The sequence below is a fragment of the Microcaecilia unicolor genome, chromosome 9 (assembly GCF_901765095.1).
Source record: "Microcaecilia unicolor chromosome 9, aMicUni1.1, whole genome shotgun sequence".
In the NCBI taxonomy this organism is placed as follows: domain Eukaryota; kingdom Metazoa; phylum Chordata; class Amphibia; order Gymnophiona; family Siphonopidae; genus Microcaecilia; species Microcaecilia unicolor.
The window spans coordinates 14,555,667-14,579,397 of record NC_044039.1 but is presented as its reverse complement, the minus strand read 5'-3'; the positions used below and the strand labels follow the sequence as shown (position 1 = coordinate 14,579,397).

The following is a 23,731-nucleotide window of genomic DNA, read 5'->3' as shown; positions in this document are numbered from 1 at the left end:
CATGGGGTCACCTCCACCTGTTCGCCACCACACACATGCAGGCAGTGCAACACTTTGACCTGTGTGCCTTCCAGTGACACTTTAGAAGTTATTCATCAAAATCCTCAAGGAGAGAGGGGTCTGCGGAGGGCTAGAAGATATGTTAATCGCTCGCAATCGCACCTGCTTTGGCAACTGTAACAACCAATTGCCTCTGCAGCTTGGCGGCTGCAGCTTTCTCAAGAAGGAAGGGTCATTTGGGTAACAAGGAGCAGCAACCTGCCTGGGTGGTATTATGACTTGTGCAGAAGGTTGCTTAGTTCTAGCTATGCTGGGTTTGCAAAAAAGCCACCTAATTCCATGATACTGTGGCAGCCGTGGAATCGGTAAAAATAAAATGGAGGGTAGACAAATAGTTTTGGTTTTACCGGAAGCTGGATAGAGTCCTGCAGTTGTGTTCTTGGTGAGTGCGTTGGTGGCCAGGGGCTTGTAGAGTAGTACAGAAGGCAACGGCTGCATCATGGAGGGCAAATCCGCAGAGCCCTCAGACACTCCAGTGACAGGCTCTGCCGCAGTCTCAGTGAAAGACGTGGTGCTTTCCTTCAGCACATCTGCAAACGTAGGATTATTGGTGCGCTAAAATAATCCACAAATAAAGAAAGGCAGCTGTTATAAATTACACGCCAATGGTATATCGTATCATTGGAGTAATTCCATAAAAGCTTTTTCACGCATAAAGGCATTTTTACACACCTAACCAGTTGCGTACCAAGGGGGGGGAGACGGTGGGGGCAGTCCGCCCCGGGTGCATGCCGCTGGGGGGGGTGTCGCGCACCGGTCAGCGTCGTTCGTTTCCATGCTCCCTCTGCCCGGGAACAGGTTCCTGTTCCGGGGCAGAGGGAGCATGGAAACGAACGACGCTGACTGACACGCGGCACCCCCCCCCAGCGGCATGCACCTGGGGGTTCTATCACCAGGGTGGGGGGTGTCTTTTCGCCGGAGGGGGGGTCACACTGCACAGGGGGCGCTGCACCCGGGGGGGGCGGGGCGCATCGGCGATCCACCCCAGGTGTCAGCGCCCCTAGGAACGCCACTGCACCTAACAGAGCTTTTATAAAATTACCCCATAGGTCAGGGGGTCCTCAAATCCAGTCCTCGAGGTCTACGTGCCATCCTGGTTTTCAAGGTTTCCACAATGAATAGGTAATGAAATCTATTTGCACGCAATGGAAGCAGTGAACGCAAATAGATCTCACACCTATCCATTGTGGAAATCCTGAAAACCAGGCTGGGCTGTGGACCTCAAGGACTGGATTTCAGGACTCCTGCCATAGGTTACGCGCATCAAAGTCTGCACGCTGTCAACAAGATGCATATTTTAATGCAGCCCATGGGATGGAGATTGGGCAGAGCACAAGTTATGCACATTGCTTGGAATTGTACAAATGGTGCTCAAAGTTTGGCGCCAGAAAAAAAAATCAACGCTGTGCTCGATTCTATAAAGGGCATGCGCCCTTAGCACGTATTCCTGCGTCTAACTTTGAGCACCAGTCTTACACCTGCTGAAAGCTGGTATAAATCAGGGGTGTCTTGGTCCTCGAGTGCCACAGTCCAGCCAGGTTTTCAGGATATCCCCAATGAATATACATTATATCCCCACTGAGTTACACAATTTTCAATCTGATTACATCTATATTTTCTAACCAAAGTAATCACTTTTAATATTTTATTCTATCAATTTACTTTATTAAACCTTTAATATTCAGATTACATTACCAATCATATACAACCTCCTATATCCTGGCTTCATTCATTCCTCCATTCACTCATACATTGTTAATCATACTAGGTAATTACACATTAAGTACACATGCGGTATTTACTTAAAGCCAGGGGTGTAGGCAGACCTGTCATTTTGGGTGGGCCCAGAGTTAACCTGGGTGGGCCCTTCCCACCCCTTCCCCTGTACATACATACAATATAGTTTGTTTGTATTTTTAATGACCTGACATCTGCCCTTTGCTCTGAACCCTCTCCCCCGGTTCCCCCCTCAGAACCGTTGCCTGTCGCAATTCCTATAGTCAACCTGCGCCAGCCCTGCAGGCTTCTCTCTACCACGTCCCTGCCAAAAAAACAAGAAGTGACATCATTAAGGGCAGGACATGATAGAGAGATGCCTGCAGGGCCGGCACACGATGCTTGTAGGAATGCTCTGAGGTAGACCAGGAGAGGGGGTTCCAGAGAAACCACAAGTGGAGAAGAGGGAGAGAGATTAGTGAGGCGCCACCACTGAAGAGTTTTGGGGGCCACATGGGCTGCAGACTGGGTGGGCCTGAGGCAAGAAGGGGTGGGCCTGTGCCCGCCCAGGCCCACCCTTAGCTACGCCACTGCTTAAAGCTGGTAACTGCGCTTCTTATACAATAACTTTCTGATTCTCTTCCCTCCATTATATAAAGTTCTTCAATTGTCCGTGGTCTTTTACTTAACCTTGGCGCTGTAAATCTGCTTTCTTCATTTGTACGTTACACCATGTGTCAATATCCATAAATACTTTTATACGGTCTTGTTGTGTATCCCAATGTGTTCTCACATTGTCCATGGACTGTTACCACGGACAATTGAAGAACTTTATATAATGGAGTGAAGAGAATCAGAAAGTTGTTGTATAAGAAGCGCAGTTACCAGCTTTAAGTAATACCGCATGTGCACTTAATGTGCAATTACCTACTACTACTACTATTTAGCATTTCTATAGTGCTACAAGGCGTACGCAGCGCTGCACAAACATAGAAGAAAGACCGTCCCTGCTCAAAGAGCTTACAATCTAATAGACAAAAAATAAATAAAGTAAGCAAATCAAATCAATTAATGTGAACGGGAAGGAAGAGAGGAGGGTAGGTGGCGGCGGGAAGGAAGAGAGGAGGGTAGGTGGAGGCGAGTGGTAACAAGTGGTTACGAGTCAAAAGCAATGTTAAAGAGGTGGGCTTTCAGTCTAGATTTAAAGGTGGCCGATGGGGCAAGATGTAGGGGCTCAGGAAGTTTATTCCAGGCGTAGGGTGCAGCGAGACAGAAGGCGCGAAGTCTGGAGTTGGCAGTAGTGGAGAAGGGAAGCGATAAGAAGGATTTATCCATGGAGCGGAGTGCACGGGAAGGGGTGTAGGGAAGGACGAGTGTGGAGAGATACTGGGGAGCAGCAGAGTGAGTACATTTATAGGTTAGTATACCTAGTTATACCTAGTATAATTAACAATGTATGAGTGAAGGAAGGAATGAATGAAGCCAGGATATAAGAGGTTTTATTTATTTATTTATTTATTTATTTATTTATTTGTAGCATTTATACACCGCTCTTTCCCGCTCGATAGCAGGTTCAGTGCAGCTTACAATGAATGGGTACAAGGTATTACAGAGATAACACAATGTATGGTTACAAAGTCTTATAGAGATAAGTTGTATAGAGGATGATAAGATAAGAAATGTGGATTGGAAGGATTGAGGTATGGTTAATGTTAGTGGTGTGGATTAGTGGTGTGGTTTAGGTTCGTAAGTTTGGTTGGTAAGTTAAGTTGGGTCGTTTGGATAGGCTCGCTTGAAGAGGTATGTTTTCAGCAGTTTTCGGAAGGGTAGAAGTTCGTTGGTTGCTCGGATGTATCTTGGTATGGCGTTCCAGAGTTGACTGCCTATCACGGACAAGTTGGAAGCGTAGTAGGTTTTGCATTTGAGGCCTTTGCAATTGGGAAGGTGAAGATTGAGATATGTTCGAGAGGATTTGGACCCATTCCTGTCTGGGAGGTCGATTAGTTTGGTCATGTAGCTTGGGGATTCTCCGTGTAGGATCTTGTGGATCAGTGTGTGTACTTTGAAGTTTATTCGCTCTTTGATAGGGAGCCAATGTAGTTTTTATATGATTGATAATGTAATCTGAATATTAAAAGTTTAATAAAGTAAATTGAGATAATAAAATATTAAAAGTGATTACTTTGGTTAGACAATGAATATACATGAGATCTATTCACAAGCACTACCTTCATTGTATGCAAACAGATCTTATGTATATTCATTGTGGAAATCCTGAAAACCCAACCTGGTGAGGGCCAAGGTTGGACACCCTTGGTGTAAATGCTGCCACCCAAGTGTATTCTGCAATAATGTGCGTAACTTTCTGGAATGCCCCGACACACCCATGACCACGTCCCCTTTTCAGTTATGTGCTATTAGAGTTAAGCAGCATAACTTACAGAACAGCATGCAGCCAGATGTGCATGCAAATTTTAATGAGTGCCAATTAACATCAACAATGAGTTGTCAGCACCCTCTTACTGACATTAATTGGCTGGTTAGCTAGGAAGTGCTCCCAAATTTTGACATACAAATCTTGGTGCCGTATGTAGCATCCAGGGGATTGATTATGAAATACAAGAGTGACAGAACAGTGGGTTTTTAAACCTATGATAATTGTTTTGATATTCTCCTACAATGTAGTTTTCTAGTTTGGCCAGCAGGTGGTTCATGTTATGTTTTATGCTGTTGCAAAAAAGTGAATGATTCCTCCTTTAGTTTAAGCACAAAGGAAGTGCCTGCAGTGATGTGGCCAGCTATTTAGTTGTTGTTCTGGGCTCTGATCGGCCTGGAGTTTGATGTTACCCAGGAGTTACTGGTTTTGCCTCCAGTTTCAGCCCGGAAGAAGAGAGAGAGTGATCTTTGTTGAAGCAGTTATATGTCCTGATCTCCCCAGGTACTACTTAGATAGTAAACAAACGTTTAGTTAGTGTTATAATTTATCCATATTTCAATTACCTGTTATTGTTTTGCTGATTGCACTTTTTCTGTTTCACTGTTCACTATTAGTTTATTGCCTCTGCCTCTCTGGACTGATTAAAAATCCTAGTGGTTTGTGTGTTGGGTCTGTGAGTGCTTTCTGGGAACTGTGGGACCACTGGGAGTGTGGCCCCTAGTAACCTAGAAATCACTCAGGATAATTTGAGAGCTGGAGACTTGCCCAGAGGCGGTTGTGACCCAGTCGGTGGGAAGAGGGTGCTAGTGTAGAGCACAAGCAACAGGTGCAGGCGGACCTGAGCTGTGCTGGGGATAGACCCTCTAAGTGGCCACAGGGTAGCCCCAGGCGTGTGGCTAGGTGTTTCGTGACAACAAGGGTACACATTTACCTTATATGTTAACATTTATGCTTGCTCTCAAGCAGCTATAAGTGTCCCCAGCTTCAATCTAACCACAGCTTCTGCCAATTTACTCTTAGTATTTTTACATGGAGCTCCGTAGAGATTGAGGCCTCCAGTTTGGGAAATGGTCAGTTCCACTGGAATTTTAGAAAAGGATCTGCTGACACAGAACCTTTTCTAACATACTTGCAGGAGTTCGTGTGTCTTTGCCAGCAGATACAGTGGGAGCAGCCATTTTACAAATATGCAAGTTGAAAAAATGAGCGACATGAATCCGGCAACTTCCATGTGGAGATGTCAGCACTAGCGATGGAAGTGGTGATTTTGCAACTTCCACATGTAAGTGGCCCTATTTTCCCCATGTAGCTGCGTCATTTTCCATGTAAGGATGCAAGGTAGAATCAATATCTGATTTCTGGAAGCAACTAAAAATGTATTATTTAAAAGGTCTTTTTCATAAATTTGCTTAGCAACAATTTGCATAATGAACTGATCACTTATTGATATACAGTTTTCATATACATTAGATTATTTTTGCCTTTTGTTTTTTTGCATGTTTTTTGGATTTGTTTGAAAAACTATGTCTGCTTCATCTGTAATCCGCCTAGAATTTTAAGAAAGGAATAGAAATTTTTAAAAAAAATAAGTGGTGTTACCTACACCTAGTTGTGTTTCTAAAATAATGGCTATAGGCATTTCTCTTTAAAATAGGCTTTGAAATATGCACCTACTTGGTGTTTACAAATGGATGACCTGTTATACAATTACCATCAAACCCCCAGATTCTATATATGGCAACTAAAGTTGCATGCACCATCTTGGCCACATGGCTAATTTACATGTGCTACTTAATTGGTTAACAGTGGCATTCCTATGTTGGCTGCCACCCAGGGGGGATCGCCACTGGGCACCACCCCTGGCACATCATCCCCCCCCCCCCCCGGCGCATCACCCATCCAGCACATCACCTCCACCCCCCAGAGTATCACCTCTACCCCCCGACACATCACCTCCACCCCCCAGCTCATCCCTGGGGGTGTAGGGAGCAATTGCGCGGCTGTCGGCTCTGCTGGTTCCCTACCCTGGAACAGGAAGTAACGTCAGAGGGAGCAGGGAACCAGCGGAGCTGACAGCCGCGTGGCTGCTCACTGCACCTCCTTGCAGCTTGCACCAGGAGCAGACCAACCCACCCCCCACCTGTCCTAGTCATGCCACTGTTGGTTAACAAACCAATCAGTGCCAATAATTGGCCAATAGCAAGCAATTATCAGCACTAATTGTCATTAATTTGAATTTACATGCACAAATTTCTAAGCATATTCTGCAAAGTGGTGCATGTAAATTCTACCATGTGGATCGCAAAAGGGGGTGTGGACATGGGAGGGGCATGGGTGGGCCATGGGCATTCCTAAAATTTATGTTCACAGTAACAGAACATGCCCAATCTGTGCCTAAAGGGTCCTTTTACAAAGCCATGGTAAAACGTGGCTTGTGGTAGAGTGGGCGTGTCTTTTTGGTGCACACTGGGTCACTTTTCACCAAGACTGGGAAAAAGGCTATTTGTTAATGGGCCAGGAAATGAGCATGTGGAAAAATTAAAACTAGCATGTGCCTACTTACAGGCTGAGCCCTTACCGCCAGCCATTGACCTAGAGGTAAGGGCTCATGCGCTACCCGCGAGGTAACCATGCAGCATGCGCCAACATAGCTGCTCTGATGATTATTGCTGGGAATGCCCCCCGCAGTAAAAAATAAAAAAAACAAGAGTGAAGCCTGCAACCAGGGCCAGTTCTGGAGTGAGTTGCACCTAGGTGAGGGTGTCTACTGTATCTCTTCTGGAGAGAGGGGGTAAGTTGTGTTGATGGAGCTGGTTTGGATTGGCAGGAAACCACACAGCACTCATAGTTAGAGTGCTTTCAAGATGAATTGGATCTGTGAGGGGCCTATGCAGCGTTCCTGGTGGCACCCCTTGTTATTTGACTCCCCAGGGGACTGCCCTGCTCTCCCTTTCCTGTCTGCTACAGTTCTAACTTACTCACGTGAGGAATACACAAGGGGCATTGCAGTGTGAAAGCACAGAAATTCACACAGGGAAAAGTAACCAGCAGCACCTAAGTGGTGAATGAGGAAAGCAATGAAGATACCAAAGTACCTCCGGCGACCCTGTAAGGACTGTATTTTCTACGATCGCTCTTGTTTCCTTGACAAACACTTTCACTCTGTATTGGGTGATGATACCATTTGGTTGTCGGGGTTTCTTCCAGGTGATGGATATACAATTGGAATCTATTTCTGACACATTTAAGTCATGAACAGCGCTTGGAACTTAAATAAGGATTAAAAAAAAAAAAGAGGAAAATTAATATTAACAACAAGTTATGAAATGGTTATATAATAATATTGCCAATAACATAATCACACTAAATAACTCTAAACTTAGAATACCATTTAAAAAAGGAATAATCAAAACAGGTTAAGTTGCAATAATATATAGTGATTGGAAACTCGATTGGGTTAGATTTTGTCTTGGAAGGCTTAATTGTCCATGAGATTCTTCATAACCATAGGTAGACTACTGTCTCCTTCTGCCTTGTAATAATCAACTTAAACTGAGTAGTAACAATAATTATTTCACTCTGGCTTTTAAACTTTTCATTTGGTCCAGGTGGAGCAACACATCATTACCGCGGTGCTAAGTTGCTTGTATCAGAAGTAGTAAACCACTAAATTTATTGACTTCCTGTTTGCCTCATTTGCCCTCGGATTCTATAGATTACGCCGAAAGTTGCACATCAAAATTTGGGTGCTCGCCCAAGATGCGCTCACAACTGGCTTGATTAAAAAGCCCTTAACTAGCAATAATTGGGCGCTAACAACCAATTATTACAGCTAATTGGCTTTGATTGGCAGTTATGCCCACATCTTGCTGCGCACTGTTGTATAAAGATCTGTGTGCAACTTTTATAGCGTATATCTGAAAAGGGGGCATGGCCAGGGGCATGTTGGACACATTCCCAAAAGTGGCACGCAGAATTATAGAATTAGGTCAATCTGCGCCTAAGTTAGATGGCGGCATTTACACCTGCGTTTAGCAGGTGTTAAGTCTCGTGCCCAACAGTTAGGTGTGAATCTGCACTTGAGTGCGATTCTATAAAGCACGCGCGCCCTTTATATAATCATGCTTCGCACCGATTTTTTTGGACGTGGAATTTTGAATTCTATTTACTGAATTCCCTCCACAGTGCCATATAGGAAGGGCAATTATTAAGGAGGATGGGCTGTGTTTTAAAACAACATATCCTACATTGCACGTAGTTTACAAATGAAAAGGAGCAGAAAAAAAACTACATTTCGTATTTTTTTTGTCTGCTGATAATAGTGCGCAGTCTTTGAAAGAGTGTCCACTATCTATGCAGAACCATGCATGCTTCTAATAAATGCAAGAAAAAAAATAGCCTAGTGTTGAAACCAATATTTTGACATGGTTAGAGCACTAAATGTTTTTTCTGGAGAAATTAATATACAAGTAGATTATGTACATGTAACAATTTGGAAGAGGGTCGGGGGAAGATCATGGAGAGACCTAAGGATTACTAATATCCCACAAATACGCTTTCTGCTTGCTATATGCTGCCACCTATTGGTAATATGGAGCAGTAATTCCCAATGCATTTGCAGCAACCCTCTGCTAGGAAGAGATGTTTCAGCCTTGCACTTATTTATTTATAAGGATTTATTTACAGCCTTTTTGAAGGAATTCACTCAAGGCGGTGTACAGTAAGACTAGATCACGCATGAGCAATAGGCAATTACAGCAGTAAAAATATTCAAATAACAATCAAAGTATGGCATAATATACTACTTACATAGTAACATAGTAGATGACGGCAGAAAAAGACCTGCATGGTCCATCCAGTCTACCCAACAAGATATGTGCCACTTTTTGTGTATACCTTACCTTGATTTGTACCTGTCCTTTTCAGGGCACAGACCGTATAAGTCTGCCCAGCACTATCTCCCCCCCCCCCCCCCCCCCCCCAATGTCAATACAATACGTACCAGAACAATTCTTTAGTAACTTAGCTTCTTATTGTGCAACCGGATCAGTTAAGAAGCTAAGTTACTAAAGATTTTTTTCTGGCGTTCATAGATTGACCTAAAATTAATGATTTTGATGCATTAAAAAAGTAAAAAAAATATATCTTGAGGAGGTTTTTGGCCAATGATGATTAATAGCCTAGCGAATGCTTTGAAGATCTCAGTGACAAGTTCACTGTAGCACTCGGGTTGTTTGGGGTGTTCTCCTCCTTTTTTGTTATTTTTATGAAAATCCTTTAGCAACAGTGAATATACTCTACAGTACGTTGTTGAAAGTGATTTTGAGATTCTGTACAAGAGTTTGTACATTTGGAAGTGATCTTTCTATGTATATGCCTGCAGCTTGCAGTACAGTAAATAGTGCAACTTGGGCAGGTCCCCTGACGAAGGCTTATATGTTGAAACACGGCCTGTGTTGGGATTTTTGGTCAAGTGCACCCTGTATACTGCTTGAGAGGACTGTATTGAGACACAATTTCTATCGTGTTTTAGGAATAAAAGACTTTTTAATCATGTCATTACAGTGTGCCAGGACAGTTTTTCCGTATTCATTGGAAAGGTAATGACATCTACCTCACAACTGTCAATTTCTGGAGCTTTGCTGACATGGATTTGGACATCTTTGTTAAAGCAACAGTGCTACCTATTTAATGCAAAAAATTAATTCTGAAGAGAATATCAAGCTAAAAAGGAAACAGTAAATGCAAACAACCACCCCCCTCCCCCGGTTATAAGCAGAGCTTCAGCGAACCACTTTACAGGGCTCAGAGAAAATGCTGGGCAACAAGGAAATGGATCATCAACCACTTCACTTTGTCCCTTCCAAAATGGCAAAACCACTTCAAGATAGTGGTTTAGAAAGGGGCACCCAATGGGTAGCTAAGGGGGAAGTTAACAACATGGGCTATCATTAAGATGGGTTATTTTACTGTCAACTCCAGCCTTATTAAGTAACTACAGGTCTCATTGTATAAAATGGGACCTGTGCTAAAATAGCATGAGTTATTGGTAAAAATAACCCATCTTAACAGTAGCCCACGTTGATAACTTCCCCCCTTAGTGAAGAGTTTCAGTCTCTGGTAACCAGAGCTGATACTGTGATGTCATAATGCCTCATTCCACTAATGTCTAAGAGCCAACCTCATCAGTGATGTCACAATGGATTCATTGTCCTATACCTGGCTCATAGCAGTGATTTAACCAGATTGTGATGTCATGATGCCTCATTCCACCAATGCCTAATAACCAACCTCATCAGTGATGTCACAATGGCTTGATTGTCCTTTACTTGGCTCACTCATTACATATATCAATGATTTCAATTTCTAGAGACATTTCTTTTTCTTCAATTTAAGGGGGGGAAGCTATCAATGTGGGCTACTGTTAAGATGGATTATTTTACTGTTAACCCCAGTTATTAGTAACTAGGTCTCATTGTATAAAAAGGAACCTGTGATTAAAAAGAAGCATTAGTTAGTGGTAAATTAAAACGTGTTAATGGTGGCCTACATTAATAACTCCTCCCCCCCCCCCTCCATCTCCTCTAGCTATAGGAGGGAGGTTTCAGCCCTCTGCCAGAATTTTCCAACAGTCCAGTTAATTCCATCATAAGCTTTGATTTGTAACTTTACCCATTGTTCCCCGGAATGCAAACCAAGCAAAATGATTTCCATTCCCAGTTTCTCACCCCCAGCTTCCTCCTCACCATATTACTGCGTTTACCAGATCCTTGGTGCAGTACTTTACAATTCTTACCATGACCAGAGCTGGTCAGCTTCATAGCAAAAACTACAAATGTTTTAGTTTTCAGTAGGAATTTCTCAAAGTCTACTTTATTCTTTACAAGGTAAATGTTTCCAATCATTTTATCCTCTGTAATGGTAATTACCGTCCGCCAGGGTGAAAACCGTAATGTTGGCTTTTGGCCCAGTGCCTGCACTTGTCTCCCCAGCAATATAGGCATCATATGCCGTGAAAGGTACAAGACCAGTAAAGGTGAACTTGAGATCTTTTGTGCTGTTTTCCACAGTATGACCTATGGGGAAAGGTCACATGTCAATAGAATGTAACTCACCTTGAGCTACTACTGAAAAATGTGTGGGATAAAGTCAAATAAATAATGAATAACTCAATATAACGTATTTCATTGCATTGTAATGTTCCTGATGCCTAGTTATTACAGCCAGAGATAATAACATATGTATTATTGGTTATAATGCAAACCTGCTCATGTAAACAGACACGAACACACACAAACATGGAAAATAAATGTAAGCAGACTGATGTATTAAGTAACCATTTTTTGTAATATTTGGCTAGGGATTCAGATAAGCTCATGGGTCATCTATATTCATATGGCACAAAAAAAATGCCATGCGTGTTGTAGAGTTGGGAAAGTCATGCATTCCTGTTCATGGCAATGCATGGTAATTTTTTTTTTTTTTTAAATCCCCCTTTGGGCACAAATGTGGCGTGACCTTAAAGGGACCAGACAGTTCACTCCTGGCAAAACCCTTCCTCCAAACTTCACACAGGAGCAAAGTGTGTAAAAAAAAAGCCCCTCCTTGTGGAAAACAGGGTATAATGGTGAGAGAAGGAGCTGGGAGAAAGGCTTTTGCGGACCCATTGGTACCAGGGACTTGAGTCTTCCCCAAGGAGCTCTGATACACACTCAGTGCACAACAGACCACTGGGAAAGAAAAAAAAAATACACTTCATTGAGATATTGGCCATTTTTGTTTTCTCAAGTGGATATAGTCTTGTTTTGTTGAAAAGTTTATTTTATTAATATTTTGTTATTTATTGAATACCGGTCTGGACAAGCAGGCTTTACCTGGAAGAATAGTATAGACATGGCTGAAATAAATAAATATATAAATAAACAGGCCCACAGCTCAAGAGACCGCCACAGGAAGACACGGCAGCCATTTTGATTGCAAAACCAGCATGGGCAGAGGCGAGTGGGGTCGCTCCTGCCCCAAAGAGGCCGCTAGACCACCAGGGCTGTGAGACTATTGCTAGGGGTCAACCTGTGCCATTTTGAAGCCAGTAGCTTCCAGGGCGGGCGCAAGTGGAGAACTTTCTTGCCCCCATCACCCCCTAAACCTCTTGAGTGAATAAAGGTGCTGAGAAGAAGATGAATCAAGCAGGGCCAACCTGACCTTGACCTTGCCACTGCATTCTTAAGGGACAGGGCTTTGATAAGGAGGAGAGATTATTAGCCTTATGATGGAGATAGACAGGGATACATTGAGTCCACTGGCAAAGTTCCTAACTGTGGCAAAACATAAGACATTTTGCACAAAATTTAGCAAAAATGCAAACGATCAAGAGCTTATTTGAATGTCCTAGTACATAAGGCCCTATAAGGAATAATGTAAATGTACCCGTTGGTCCATATAATTCCATCCTATAGGTGAACTTTCCCGTTAATATGGTTGGTGGGTCCCAGGCTACAGAGAAGGATTTTGCTGTGATGTTAGTTTTAACCAGGTTCTGTGGTGGATCTTCTGGAACTGAAATTGAAATAATCATTATTATTATTATTATGTGAAAGAACAGCTTATAGCATATGTTTAATACAAGCTTCTTTTTTTCCATCTTTAGCAAGAGAAACCTATAGATCATTCCACTGAAAAAATGTTCATTGTTTTTTATTTTCAATAAAAACTTCACTATAGACCTGATCAATCAAGGGTTTACTTTTCTGTTGGAAACCAATTGGTAAATCCAGTTTTCTTCTAATTATAAGTGAAATAAGAGATCTTGATTTGTAAAAGCAGTTGGAATTGAAAGAAGTACATAAGTACATAAGCATCGCCATGCTGGGACAGACCAAGGGTCCATCGAGCCCAGCACCCTGTCACCGACAGCGGCCAAAAGAACAAGCAATTTGTTCCGCCCATCCTAGAAATACTGTATTATTCCCTCGTCCATTCAATAACATTCTATGGCTTTTTCCTCCAGGAAGCCGTCCAACCCTTTTCTGAAGTCCGCTAAGTTAACCGCCTTAACCACCTTTTCCGGCAGCGAATTCCAGAGTTTAACTACGCGTTGAGTGAAGAAATATTTCCTCCGATTCGTTTTAAATTTACCACACTGCAGCTTCATCGCATACCCCCTTGTCCTAGTATTTTTGGAAAGCGTAAACAGATGCTCCACATCGACCCGTTCCATTCCACTCATTATCTTATAGACCTCTATCATATCTCCCCTCAGCCGCCTTTTCTCCAAGCTGAAGAGCCCCAGCCTCTTCAGCCTATCCTGATAGGCTTGTATCATCTTTGAAGGAAAAGGATCAGAAAGGAACACTATGAAGATCTATTTATATAGATTTAGAAATGTGGCTGGTAATTCATTGCCTAGCTAACATGTTTTCACGTGCCTATTTTAAATAAAGTCAACTACATACCTACTTGAGTTTACAACTAGTGCAGGCTTGAAAGAATGTGTTCTCCAACTTCTGAAGTTGTCATCGAAGCCCCACTTCAGCCCATCCAAATCTTTCCAACCGCGATCAGGGCACAGACCATAGAAGCCTGCCCAGCACTGGCCTTGATCTCCAGCTTCTGAAGCTGAATCTGTCATGCCATGATCGTGGCTGGGCAGATATGCCAGTGCTGGGTAGACTTCTACGGTCTGTACCCTGAAGATGGCAAGGACAAATCAAGATCAAGTACACATATGTAGTATCATATCATCAAGGATCCACCCAAGCCGCACCCTATCTCAATCCAAGCCATGCCCACTCCCCACCCTGCCCTTGATGGCATCACCAGATGTCATGGCATAACCCTGCCTATGCCCCACCCCTTTCATATAACCCCACCCCTTCTCACAAGGAGAGAAAAGCAAACAGCCAATCACACACAGATAAAACACCCTGTGTTTGACAAAAATACACTTAAAAAAACATTTTAAGGGTGGGGAAAAATAAACTGCACATACTCCTCCCAGGCTGCAGGGGGCAGTGTACGATGAGTGATGTAACGATCAACATCTTTACTGCAGGAGTCACAGGTTAATAATTCCCGATAGTGAACTAACTTGCCGTAAAATGCTTAGGGGTCTGTTTACCAAGCCTCGCTAATGGCTTCCGTATGGCATTACCGACACAACCCATTCAAAGTGAATGGGCTGTGTTGGCACTAGCACACAGCCAGCTGCTCTACTGGCTTAGTAAAGCCCAGCATTAGTAACTTCTCCTTTAATGGATATTCTGATGAAATAAGAATTTGTTCTTGTCCATAGTTTAAATTTAAAAAAAAAACTCTTGGCAATAACCTGTTTCTATGACTTACTCGCCAGTGATTTTCTATTACAAATATATTAACAAAACTTGTAACTCAGACAGAACACAATAGAATGCTCTGCAATAATATATAACATATTTAAAGGCATGTTTGATAGGTTGCATACAAGAAATATTATTACATTTACATTCAATTAGCATTTTTTTAAAAAGTATACAAACTGATTTCTACTATGGAAGGAAAAATGACCTACCAGATTCTGGCATCCTAACAATTGTACTGTCGATATAACCAGGCTCGTTGGTCACTGCTGAGACTTCAAAGAGATAGGTGGTGTATGGCCTAAGGTGACCCACAATAAAGCTAATAGGTTCATTCCAAACAGCATGAAAAGTTGGGCCTACGGTCCGAGACGCAAAGGCAGGAGGCAAAGGAGTTGCAGATTGGCCGTCAGTTGATGAAGGCCTGCTGGTTGTCCACGGGAAAGATTCACCTTTATCCTAGGAAGTAAAATTGTCACATTATAACTAAATCAATCAAACAAATATGATTTCTATGTTTGTTTTTAATCTCCAATCAGGTCCTTTACAGCAATAGAATTTAACTTAGTCATCTACTATAATAAAACTCACCCTCAACGTTCTGAGGACACTGACGACAGTGAAGCCAAGCCCTGACTTCCTTCAAAAAGGTTCGAAGGTTCGTGGTGGTGAAGCCACCAAAATCGCTCCGGGCCCCGCCCTCGAGGGCGGAGCAATGGCAGAACAACGAAGGGGTTGGCAGGGAGGGAGGCGGGGGGGGAGGAATCGCTCCGGGCCCCGCCCTCACGTCAAACGTCATGACGTTGGGGGCGGAGCAATGGCAGAACAACGAAGGGGTTGGCCAGGGAGGGAGGGATTGGAGACGAAAACCTTGCTAGCGCCCGTTTCATTTGCTCTGAAACGGGCCTCTTTTACTAGTAAACAATATAAAACCATACATACTAATGGCAGATATGAACCAAAATGCCCTTCTAGTCTGACCAATTCACTTCCTTCTGACTCCAGCTAATCTCTGGCTTCGCTTTGACCTTTTCATCTGGTCAGTCTGGTTTGCAGGATATCCAAAATGAATATGCATGAGATACCCTTGGGTTTGTAAACAATGGAGGCAGCACATGCAAATACATATCTTCATTGAAGACATCCTGAAAATCTGTTTGGTCTAATGGCCCCTAAGGACGGGGTTGAGAACTACTGGACTAGATACATTTGAAATGCAGTATCCTAATCTCACCATGGCTTTGTATTGATCTTTCTTTTCATAACATATCTCAGGGGCCGTTTTACTAAGCCACGTAAGCGCCTACACATGCCCAAAGTGCGCCAATTCTGAGCTACCACCCGGCTACCACGTGGCCCGGGAGGTAATTTCATTTTTGCCGTGTGTCCAATACACGCGTAAGAAAATATTTTCATTTTCTGGCACACGGGCAGTAATCGGCATTTTGACGCGAGTAGACCATTACCGCCCGGTTAACGAGTGAGTCTTTACCGCTAAGTCAATGGCTGGCAATAAGGTCTCAGACCCAAAATGGACGCGTGACAATTTTCATTTTGCCGCACGTCCATTTTCGCCCCCCCCCCCCAAAAAAGGCATTTTTTACAGGTGAGCTGAAAAATGATTCTGCGCGTTCCCCAAAAAAACACACCTACACTATCGCAGCCCATTTTTCAGCGCACCTTTGTAAAAGGACCCCTTAAATTGAAAAATCAAAATTGAGATATGGGATAAGTTGTCTTTCTACACAAAACGTACATGTTGTAAATTTAAACAAAATTGAAAGTATGAGCTATGGTCAATTTAGTTTAGGTGAAAACAATTGGCAAAACATATTTCGCAGTTTCTGATTCCAAGTTATTTATATCAGTACGGCATACTGCGATGAGGGGCCCTTTTACTAAATCCGGAACTATCCCCAGCACTCTGTATTTATGGCACTGCTGGAATTTTTCAAAAATGATCATGGGTAACCCCCATGGGGTTACCTGGCGGCAATCGGCACTGCCCAGTTACCGCTGGGTTAGTGTGGGAGACCTCACCGTCACCTCAATGCAGTAGTGTAGCCAGACCTCATTTTTTGGGTGGGCCCGGGGGTGGACTGGGTGGGCATGATCCACATATTTCCTCTCTGTCCATCCCCCTCCCGTAAAGATAAATACCTGGGCTGGCGGGGATCTGCGCCAGTCACCAGCATGGTGGGAAGCAGCGTTCAGCAGCGTTGCCTGCCTGGCTGCCTTTTAAAATAATTTGTCTCCCCAGCCTCCGCTGCATTTACTTCTTCGCCCATCGCAAAGCGCTGCCGTTCGCACAGGCAGCTCCGCTCCCCTTTGCCGCATCCATCAGGCCCTCTCTCATCCACTTCCTGTAGTGGATACATAGGGCCAGATGGACGCGGCAAAGGGGAGCGGAGCTGCCTGTGCGAACGGCAGCGCTTTGCAACAGGCAAAGTAAATGCAGCGGAGCCTGGGGAGACAAATTATTTTAAAAGGCAGGCAGGCAACGCTGCTGAATGATGCTTCCCGGACCCGGCGGAGCCACGGGAGAAAAGGCAGCGACAGCAGCAGAATGTTGGATGGTCCAGGCCCACCCATGACTACACCCCTGCCTCAGTGGGTGTTGGTAAGTGCTCCCGCGGAACTGGCCGCACATCAAGTGCGAACTTATCTCACGTTCATTTCTTTTTTCCACTTTTTTCCCGCTGCGGTAAAAGGGAACTCCGCTTGCAGCAAAAACTTGCACTGCCTCTATCGCAGGGCCCCGTTTACCGCAGCTTAACAAAATGGGTGGCAGTAAGGGCTTCCCCTCGGAATGGCCACGTGGCAAGCGCTTCACATGCCACACTGCCATTTCCTGAAAACAAGAAAGAACTACCTTTTACCCACTGCAGTAAAGGGGGGGGCCCTTGACGCACGACATAACACGCGCTGACGCCAGCGCAGGCCCGCTTTTTCTGCTGCTTGGTAAAAGGGGCCCACATTTCTCAGCCCACTGCTCTAACCATTAAGCCACTCCTCCACTCCATCCAAAGTGTCTTTTTCTGACACCAGGGCTGCCGAGAGGGGAGGGACAGGGGGGCCAAAATTCCCCGGGCCTCCGGGGGGGGGGGGGCCGGCGCCGCCGCTGCAGTCCAGCCCGCCCGCCCTCCGTCACTCCCTGGCATTGAATTTAAGCACCTCACCTTCGAAAGCGCAGCAAGCAGTGGCAGACCACTCCTTCCTGCCGTGTCCCACCCTCACCTGACGTAACTTCCACGAGGGCGGGACACGGAAGGAAGGAGTGGTCTGCCGCTGCTTGCTGCGCTTTCGAAGGTGAGGCGCTTAAGGTCAGTGCAGAGGGCCCGGGGGTGGAGAGAGGGCCCGGTGGCGGGTGGGGGGGGCCCGGGGGCGGCCTTGTCCCGGGCCTGGCCTAGTCTCTCGGCGGCCCAGTCTGACACCCAAACAATGTTTTTAATATATTTATTTATTTATTTGTTACATTTGTATCCCACATTACCCACCTATTTGCATGCTCAATGCGGCTTACATAATACCGGAGAGGCCTTTGCAGACTCCGGTGTGAACAAATACAATGTGATGTTAGGGTTGGATAAGGTAGGTATGTTTCAGGCATATTAGGGGTAGAAGATAGGGAGGGTTAAATAGTGTCCAATACGATCTTTGGTTTTGCTGTGTGCAGAGTCGAGGCAATGATGTTGGGTCGGTAGGATACACCTTTCTGAACAAGTAGGTTTTTAGTGATTTCCTGAAGTTTAGATGGTCGTAGATTGTTTCCACTGCTTTTGGCAGAGCGTTCCATAGTTGTGTGCATTTCCTTTCTCTGATTTTTCTTTCATTTATATTTTTCAAATAATCATTCTCATTACACTCTGTGACTTTCTGTTCACTGCATAACAAATATCTCCCTAACCTGTCTCTCCTGCCTTTGAATATCGAGCTCGATACAAACAGCACATTGGAAACGCTATAGAAAAGCAAAGGGGGCCCTTTCACTAAGCCGCGTAAGCGTCTAGGCATGCCCAATGCGTGCCAAAATGTAGTTACCGCATGACTACCGTGTGGCCCTTGCGGTAATTTCATTTTTGGCGCGCGTCCGCTATGCGCGTCAAAAAATATTTTTTATTTTCTGGTGCATGTCAGCTACGCACGTCAAGTGGCATTTGTCATGCATAGGTCATCACCACCCGGTTACCGCATGAGACTTTACCAGTAGGTCAATGGCTGGCAGTAAGGTCGCAGACCCAAAACGGACGCGCGGCAGTTTTCATTTTGCTGCATGTCCATTTTTGGCAAAAATGTTAAAAAGGCATTTTTTTTGCAGGTGCGCTGAAAAGTGATTCTGCGTGTGCCCAAAACACGCATCTACACTACTGCAGGCCATTTTTCAGCGCACCTTAGTAAATGGACCCCAAAGTTTGACAATGTACCACCCTTCGCCCTCCCGCTTACAAACACAGGGGTTTTTTTTGTTGCTGTTGTTGTGGCAAGCTGGATAAGTTTTGAAACTTACAGTACATTCTGGTAGTGGACCAGGTAAAACATCTTCTACTCTGATCATGGTATCTTTCACTACAGTTCGGTTTCTCGCATTCTTGACGCTGATTTTGAATCCAATAATCTTTCCATTCGGTTGACGTGGAAGAAACCATGTCAGGTTCACGGTTGAAGAATTCAAGGGCTCCACAGTAAGATTTGCCACTTTTCCCGGTGCTAAGAACAAAGATAACAGAAGTTAGATACAGAGAAAGTATTTTTGTAATGTTAGTTTCCTTGTCTGAGTTAGGTAATGTAGAGCTTCTTTGAACGCAAAAAGATAGCTATGATTTCCTTTGGTCGACTAATGTCCATTGTTTTTGAAATGGTATCTTTCACAAGGCCCTTGCATTACTGAGCTAAAATCTTCCCTGGGGAGATCAAGTTTGAAAATAACGTTGCCCCCTTTCTGCAGCCTCGTCATCTGAGGCCAGTATTTTCGCAATGAGGTTTTCAGTCAGTGCAAACTGTGAAACACAAGTTCATTAAACTACTGTAGACTGGACAGGACTGTCAACTGGTTGGTCGTGTTGGTAACAGAGCAAGATCCATCACCCAGACAGCCTTGAGAAATTCTATCCAAGCAACTGAAAGAATAACAAAGCCGAGCACAACAAATAGGTGGATATATCGCATCTTTACAAAATTACCGATGGAATACAGATGTGCATATTTACACTGCAAACATTGTAAAGTGCATTCATTAGTGCCAATCCTGCCCCATAACATCTGTTTTTTTTAATTCTTAATTTTGTATTTAAATTCATTTTAAGTTATTGTGGGGGGTCTTTTACAATGGTGCAGTAGCACTTTTAGCACACACTAGAGATGCCCATAGGAATATATAACTCATTATATACGCTCAACTTCTCTGTTAATTTATCTCTAATGTATCCAGGTCTAAATAATCAGACATTCATAAAAGGATCATTAGATCAACGTATCCACCTCTTAAATGGCTAATACATTTTCAGACACGTGGCAGAAACCAGGCGGTAATCGTCATTCTACGTGCGTAGACGATTACCGCATGGTTAACACGTGAGAACTTACCACTAAGGCGGTAAGGTCTCAGGCCCAAAATGGAGGCGCACCAATTTTTATTTTGTTGCACGTCCATTTTCGGCAAAAACTTAAAAAGGCCTTTTTTATAGGCACACTGAAAAATGGATCTGCGCGTGCCCAAAACACGCGCCTACACTAGCGCAGTCCATTTTTTAGTGCACCTTAGTAGAAGGGCCCCTTGGTCTTTCCCACCTCCGCCGGCAGGACATTTCAGGCCTTGACATCTTCAACTTTGAATTTCACAAGACCTGTACTTAATCCTACACCTATGATCCCTTCCATGTCTTAGCAATAACCATAATAAAGGCCAAAATGAGTGAAGCTGTTTTTCAAAACATCAAGATTCTCCCATGCTCTACTTAACCATAGTCTATTCATACAGACTACCTCCACCATCATAAGTACATAAGTAATGCCATACTGGGAAAAGACCAAAGGCCCATCAAGCCCAGTATTCTGTCCCCGACAGCGGCCAATCCAGGTCAAGGGCACCTGGCAGCTTCCCAAACGTACAAACATTCTAGAAGCCCGATACAACTGTATCTTCTGGTAGGGTTATAGTCACTGCTCTATGTAGGCTACTCAAATACCTTCTTGAAAATCTGATGCAAACATGCCACTGTAGTTGATGGTTGTAACCATTGCTCTGTGCAAGTTACTCAGTTCTGAGGCAGATCAGGAAAAATACAGAAACACAAGGAAACTATGAAATGCCTCCTTCTTTCATAATGGAAGCGCACAAGTCTCCAACTTGTTTCTGTGAAATACAACACCAACTTATGACTGGAATCGTGCCATTACACTGCAATAGGTAAGAATAGTTATTTATTTATTTAATTGAACTTTTGATCCTGTGGGAGTTCTCTACAGTTCACTGTTATCATTCTGTTCCTGAGCGTAGGGCGAACGGCCAAATGAACAGTGTTTCAAGGCATTTTCCATGGCTTAGTATTGCTGAAAAATGTGATTATATCCAGATATTCCTATTTCTCAAAGATAATAATACAAATTTTGTTTGGGAAAACAGACTAAGAATCAATCTTAGTGAACAGTCATGGGTTCAATACCTATGTTTTTTTAAAGATTTACTACAAATAGCAACAGCACAAAAACATTATTCCAATATAACAATTCTGCTGTGATTGATTCACATCATAAAAGTAGTAACTAAACTTCCCGAAAACATACATTTTTATACTGTTGCTAAATAGACCCATAGAGGAGCATTTTCAAAAGGACGTCCAAGTCAGAATAGGGACCTCCACGTCAGAACGTCCCAACTGGACGTCCATCTCACATGTATTTTCGAACAGGAAATAAGTCAAGATTTCCTGTTCGAGAAAACATGAGCATGAACAGCCATTTCACAAACAGGAATGTCCAAATTACGAAGGGGGGAAAACAAGGGACATGGACGTCCATATGGTAGCATTCTTAGAAAAGGGCCACACACAAGACATCTTTGTGGAGCAGAGGAGCAGCCCAGTGGTTAGTGCGGTGGAGGGTGAACCAAGGGACTCAGGTTCAGATCCCACTTTAACACTTTTATTTTGTAATTGTGAACCCTCCAGGAACAGAAAAATGCCTACTGTACTTGAATGGCTTTCCAACTTGCAGGTCGAATACGGTTCTAGATCATTTCCCACCTGGGCAGTTCCCACCCACCAAGTCCCATCTGGACAATTCCCACTTAAGACAATTACTACTGAACCAATTCCCACCACACCAGGGAGGACAATTCCCACCCATAATCAAAAAAAAAAAGAAAAACTCTCTAGGACTATTAATCTCCTTCCAGATCATTTGGGATAGGGAAATGCCCCCCACTCCCCCCCCCCCACCCTAAATATTACCTTTAACACACCACACCAAAAAAATATATATATCTTATTCCACTCCCTTACACTGTCCCAGTGGCAACCCTGCACGACACGTTCTGCTTCCCTTTTTCACTCAATACCCAAATTCCATCATGGTCACAGACCACCGACAGTAACCAACACGACAGCACCAAATCCTTGAAAACCCCCCACACATTATTGCTCACCAATATTGTTCCAAATGAATGCCCATCCCTAATATTCACCCAATATGCAACTATTTAGCATCAGACTAAGAGATGTGGCCACTCTCCAAAGCCAAGCTCTATCCCTGTTCTCATTTGTTTTGAATTTCCACACATGGGCAGTAATCTCCTGCAGAAATCTTTCTGCAATCCCAGCTGTAAAGCAGCCTCAGAAAACAAATGATTTTTCTCAGTAAACAAGCTACATGGTTCATGGAGAATTTGTGGATTCCAATTCTTTTTTCTTTCTATAATGATGTTGCAGCAGCATAACGAACATTACATCATTCATTAAAATCACACTATTGTTTTAATCAGAACAAGCAACACAGAAAAGATTCACAGTTTTGTACGTGGAACATTTTGGCCATTTAAAATCATGCTCAGTATAAAAAGTCACAGCTACAGTTCACTGTCAAACTCGGATTTCTTACAGCTTCCAGACGATCCTCGCGGTGCCGCAACACGACACGACACACCGCCGGGACTTCACTTTTTCACGCTGATCTTCCAGCTTCTCGACAATCCTCCCTGTCACCGACTAAAAAAGCAGCAGGAAAACACAACGCGACGCACCGCTAGGACACACTGCCAGGGCTCATGGGAATTTACATAGGAAAAAAAGAGTCCTGATACAAGAATGAAAACAAAAAGAAGCTACAGTAAAAAAAAAAAAAAAAAGATATGGAGGATGGGAAATGACCTGGGGGGGGGGATTCCTGGGTGGGAATTGCCCCCCTTAAGTGGGAACTGTCCCGAGGGGAATTGCTCCAGGTGGGAACTGTCCCGGGGGGAGTTGGTGGGTGGGAACTGTCCAGGTGGCTACTCACCAAATGCCGTAGTATATATATTTATGTACTACCCCCCTGATATTCAGCGCTACTTAACTAGCCAGAACGGCTGCTGACCAGTTAAACAGCACTTAACTGGCTATCTGTTGATATCCACCGGGGGATAACTAGCTATCCCCCACTGAATATCCCCGGTTAGCAGCTATTCTGACTTGGATAACCAATTATCTGCCAATCTTTAAAGCAAGTTTAGTGGCTAAATTTGGCCGCGGGAAACCGTAGAATATCTTTGGCTGCTTTCAAGATAACCAGCTAAGTCAGAAACCAGTCAAAACGGAACCGGTTATTCAATGCCGGTCACCGTAAAGAGCCTGGCATTGACTCAGCACTGACCACGGAAGTTAGCCGGTCCAATTCCCATGGTCTGAAAATTGGTCTCAGTAATTATGCTTCTGCTCCTGGAGGGTGCACGATAAAAAAATTTTTAAAAATTAAGAGTTAAAGTGGGATTTAAACCTGGGTTCCTTTTTTTACAGTTCGTTACACTCAATGCGTTTTTTCTAGCAAAAAAGGTGCCGGTACTCAAATTCTAGGCCACCCTTCAGGAGTGGGGTGATCACCACGGGACCCACCCCATAATAGCCAGGCCCCCTACAACCAGTCACAGAATCTATGACAAGGCAGAATTGGTGTGTAGAGCCTGAGCTCCTTCATTAAAACCTGGGGACCATGG

At 43.9% G+C, this 23,731-nt stretch overlaps 1 protein-coding gene across 5 annotated transcripts in view; it reads right to left on the bottom strand.

Annotated features, from left to right (window-relative positions):
* Positions 1 to 23,731, bottom strand: part of PTPRQ (protein tyrosine phosphatase receptor type Q) — a 260,138-nt gene that overhangs the window by 154,574 nt on the left and 81,833 nt on the right. For all 5 annotated transcript variants that reach the window (XM_030214581.1, XM_030214584.1, XM_030214583.1 and 2 more), the window contains 6 exons: positions 19,055 to 19,254; positions 14,760 to 15,006; positions 12,641 to 12,769; positions 11,143 to 11,289; positions 7,309 to 7,481; positions 408 to 615 (listed from right to left, as the gene is read on the bottom strand). In XM_030214581.1, the coding sequence (XP_030070441.1) occupies positions 408 to 615; positions 7,309 to 7,481; positions 11,143 to 11,289; positions 12,641 to 12,769; positions 14,760 to 15,006; positions 19,055 to 19,254 (1,104 nt within the window). The remainder of the gene's footprint in view (positions 1 to 407; positions 616 to 7,308; positions 7,482 to 11,142; positions 11,290 to 12,640; positions 12,770 to 14,759; positions 15,007 to 19,054; positions 19,255 to 23,731) is intronic.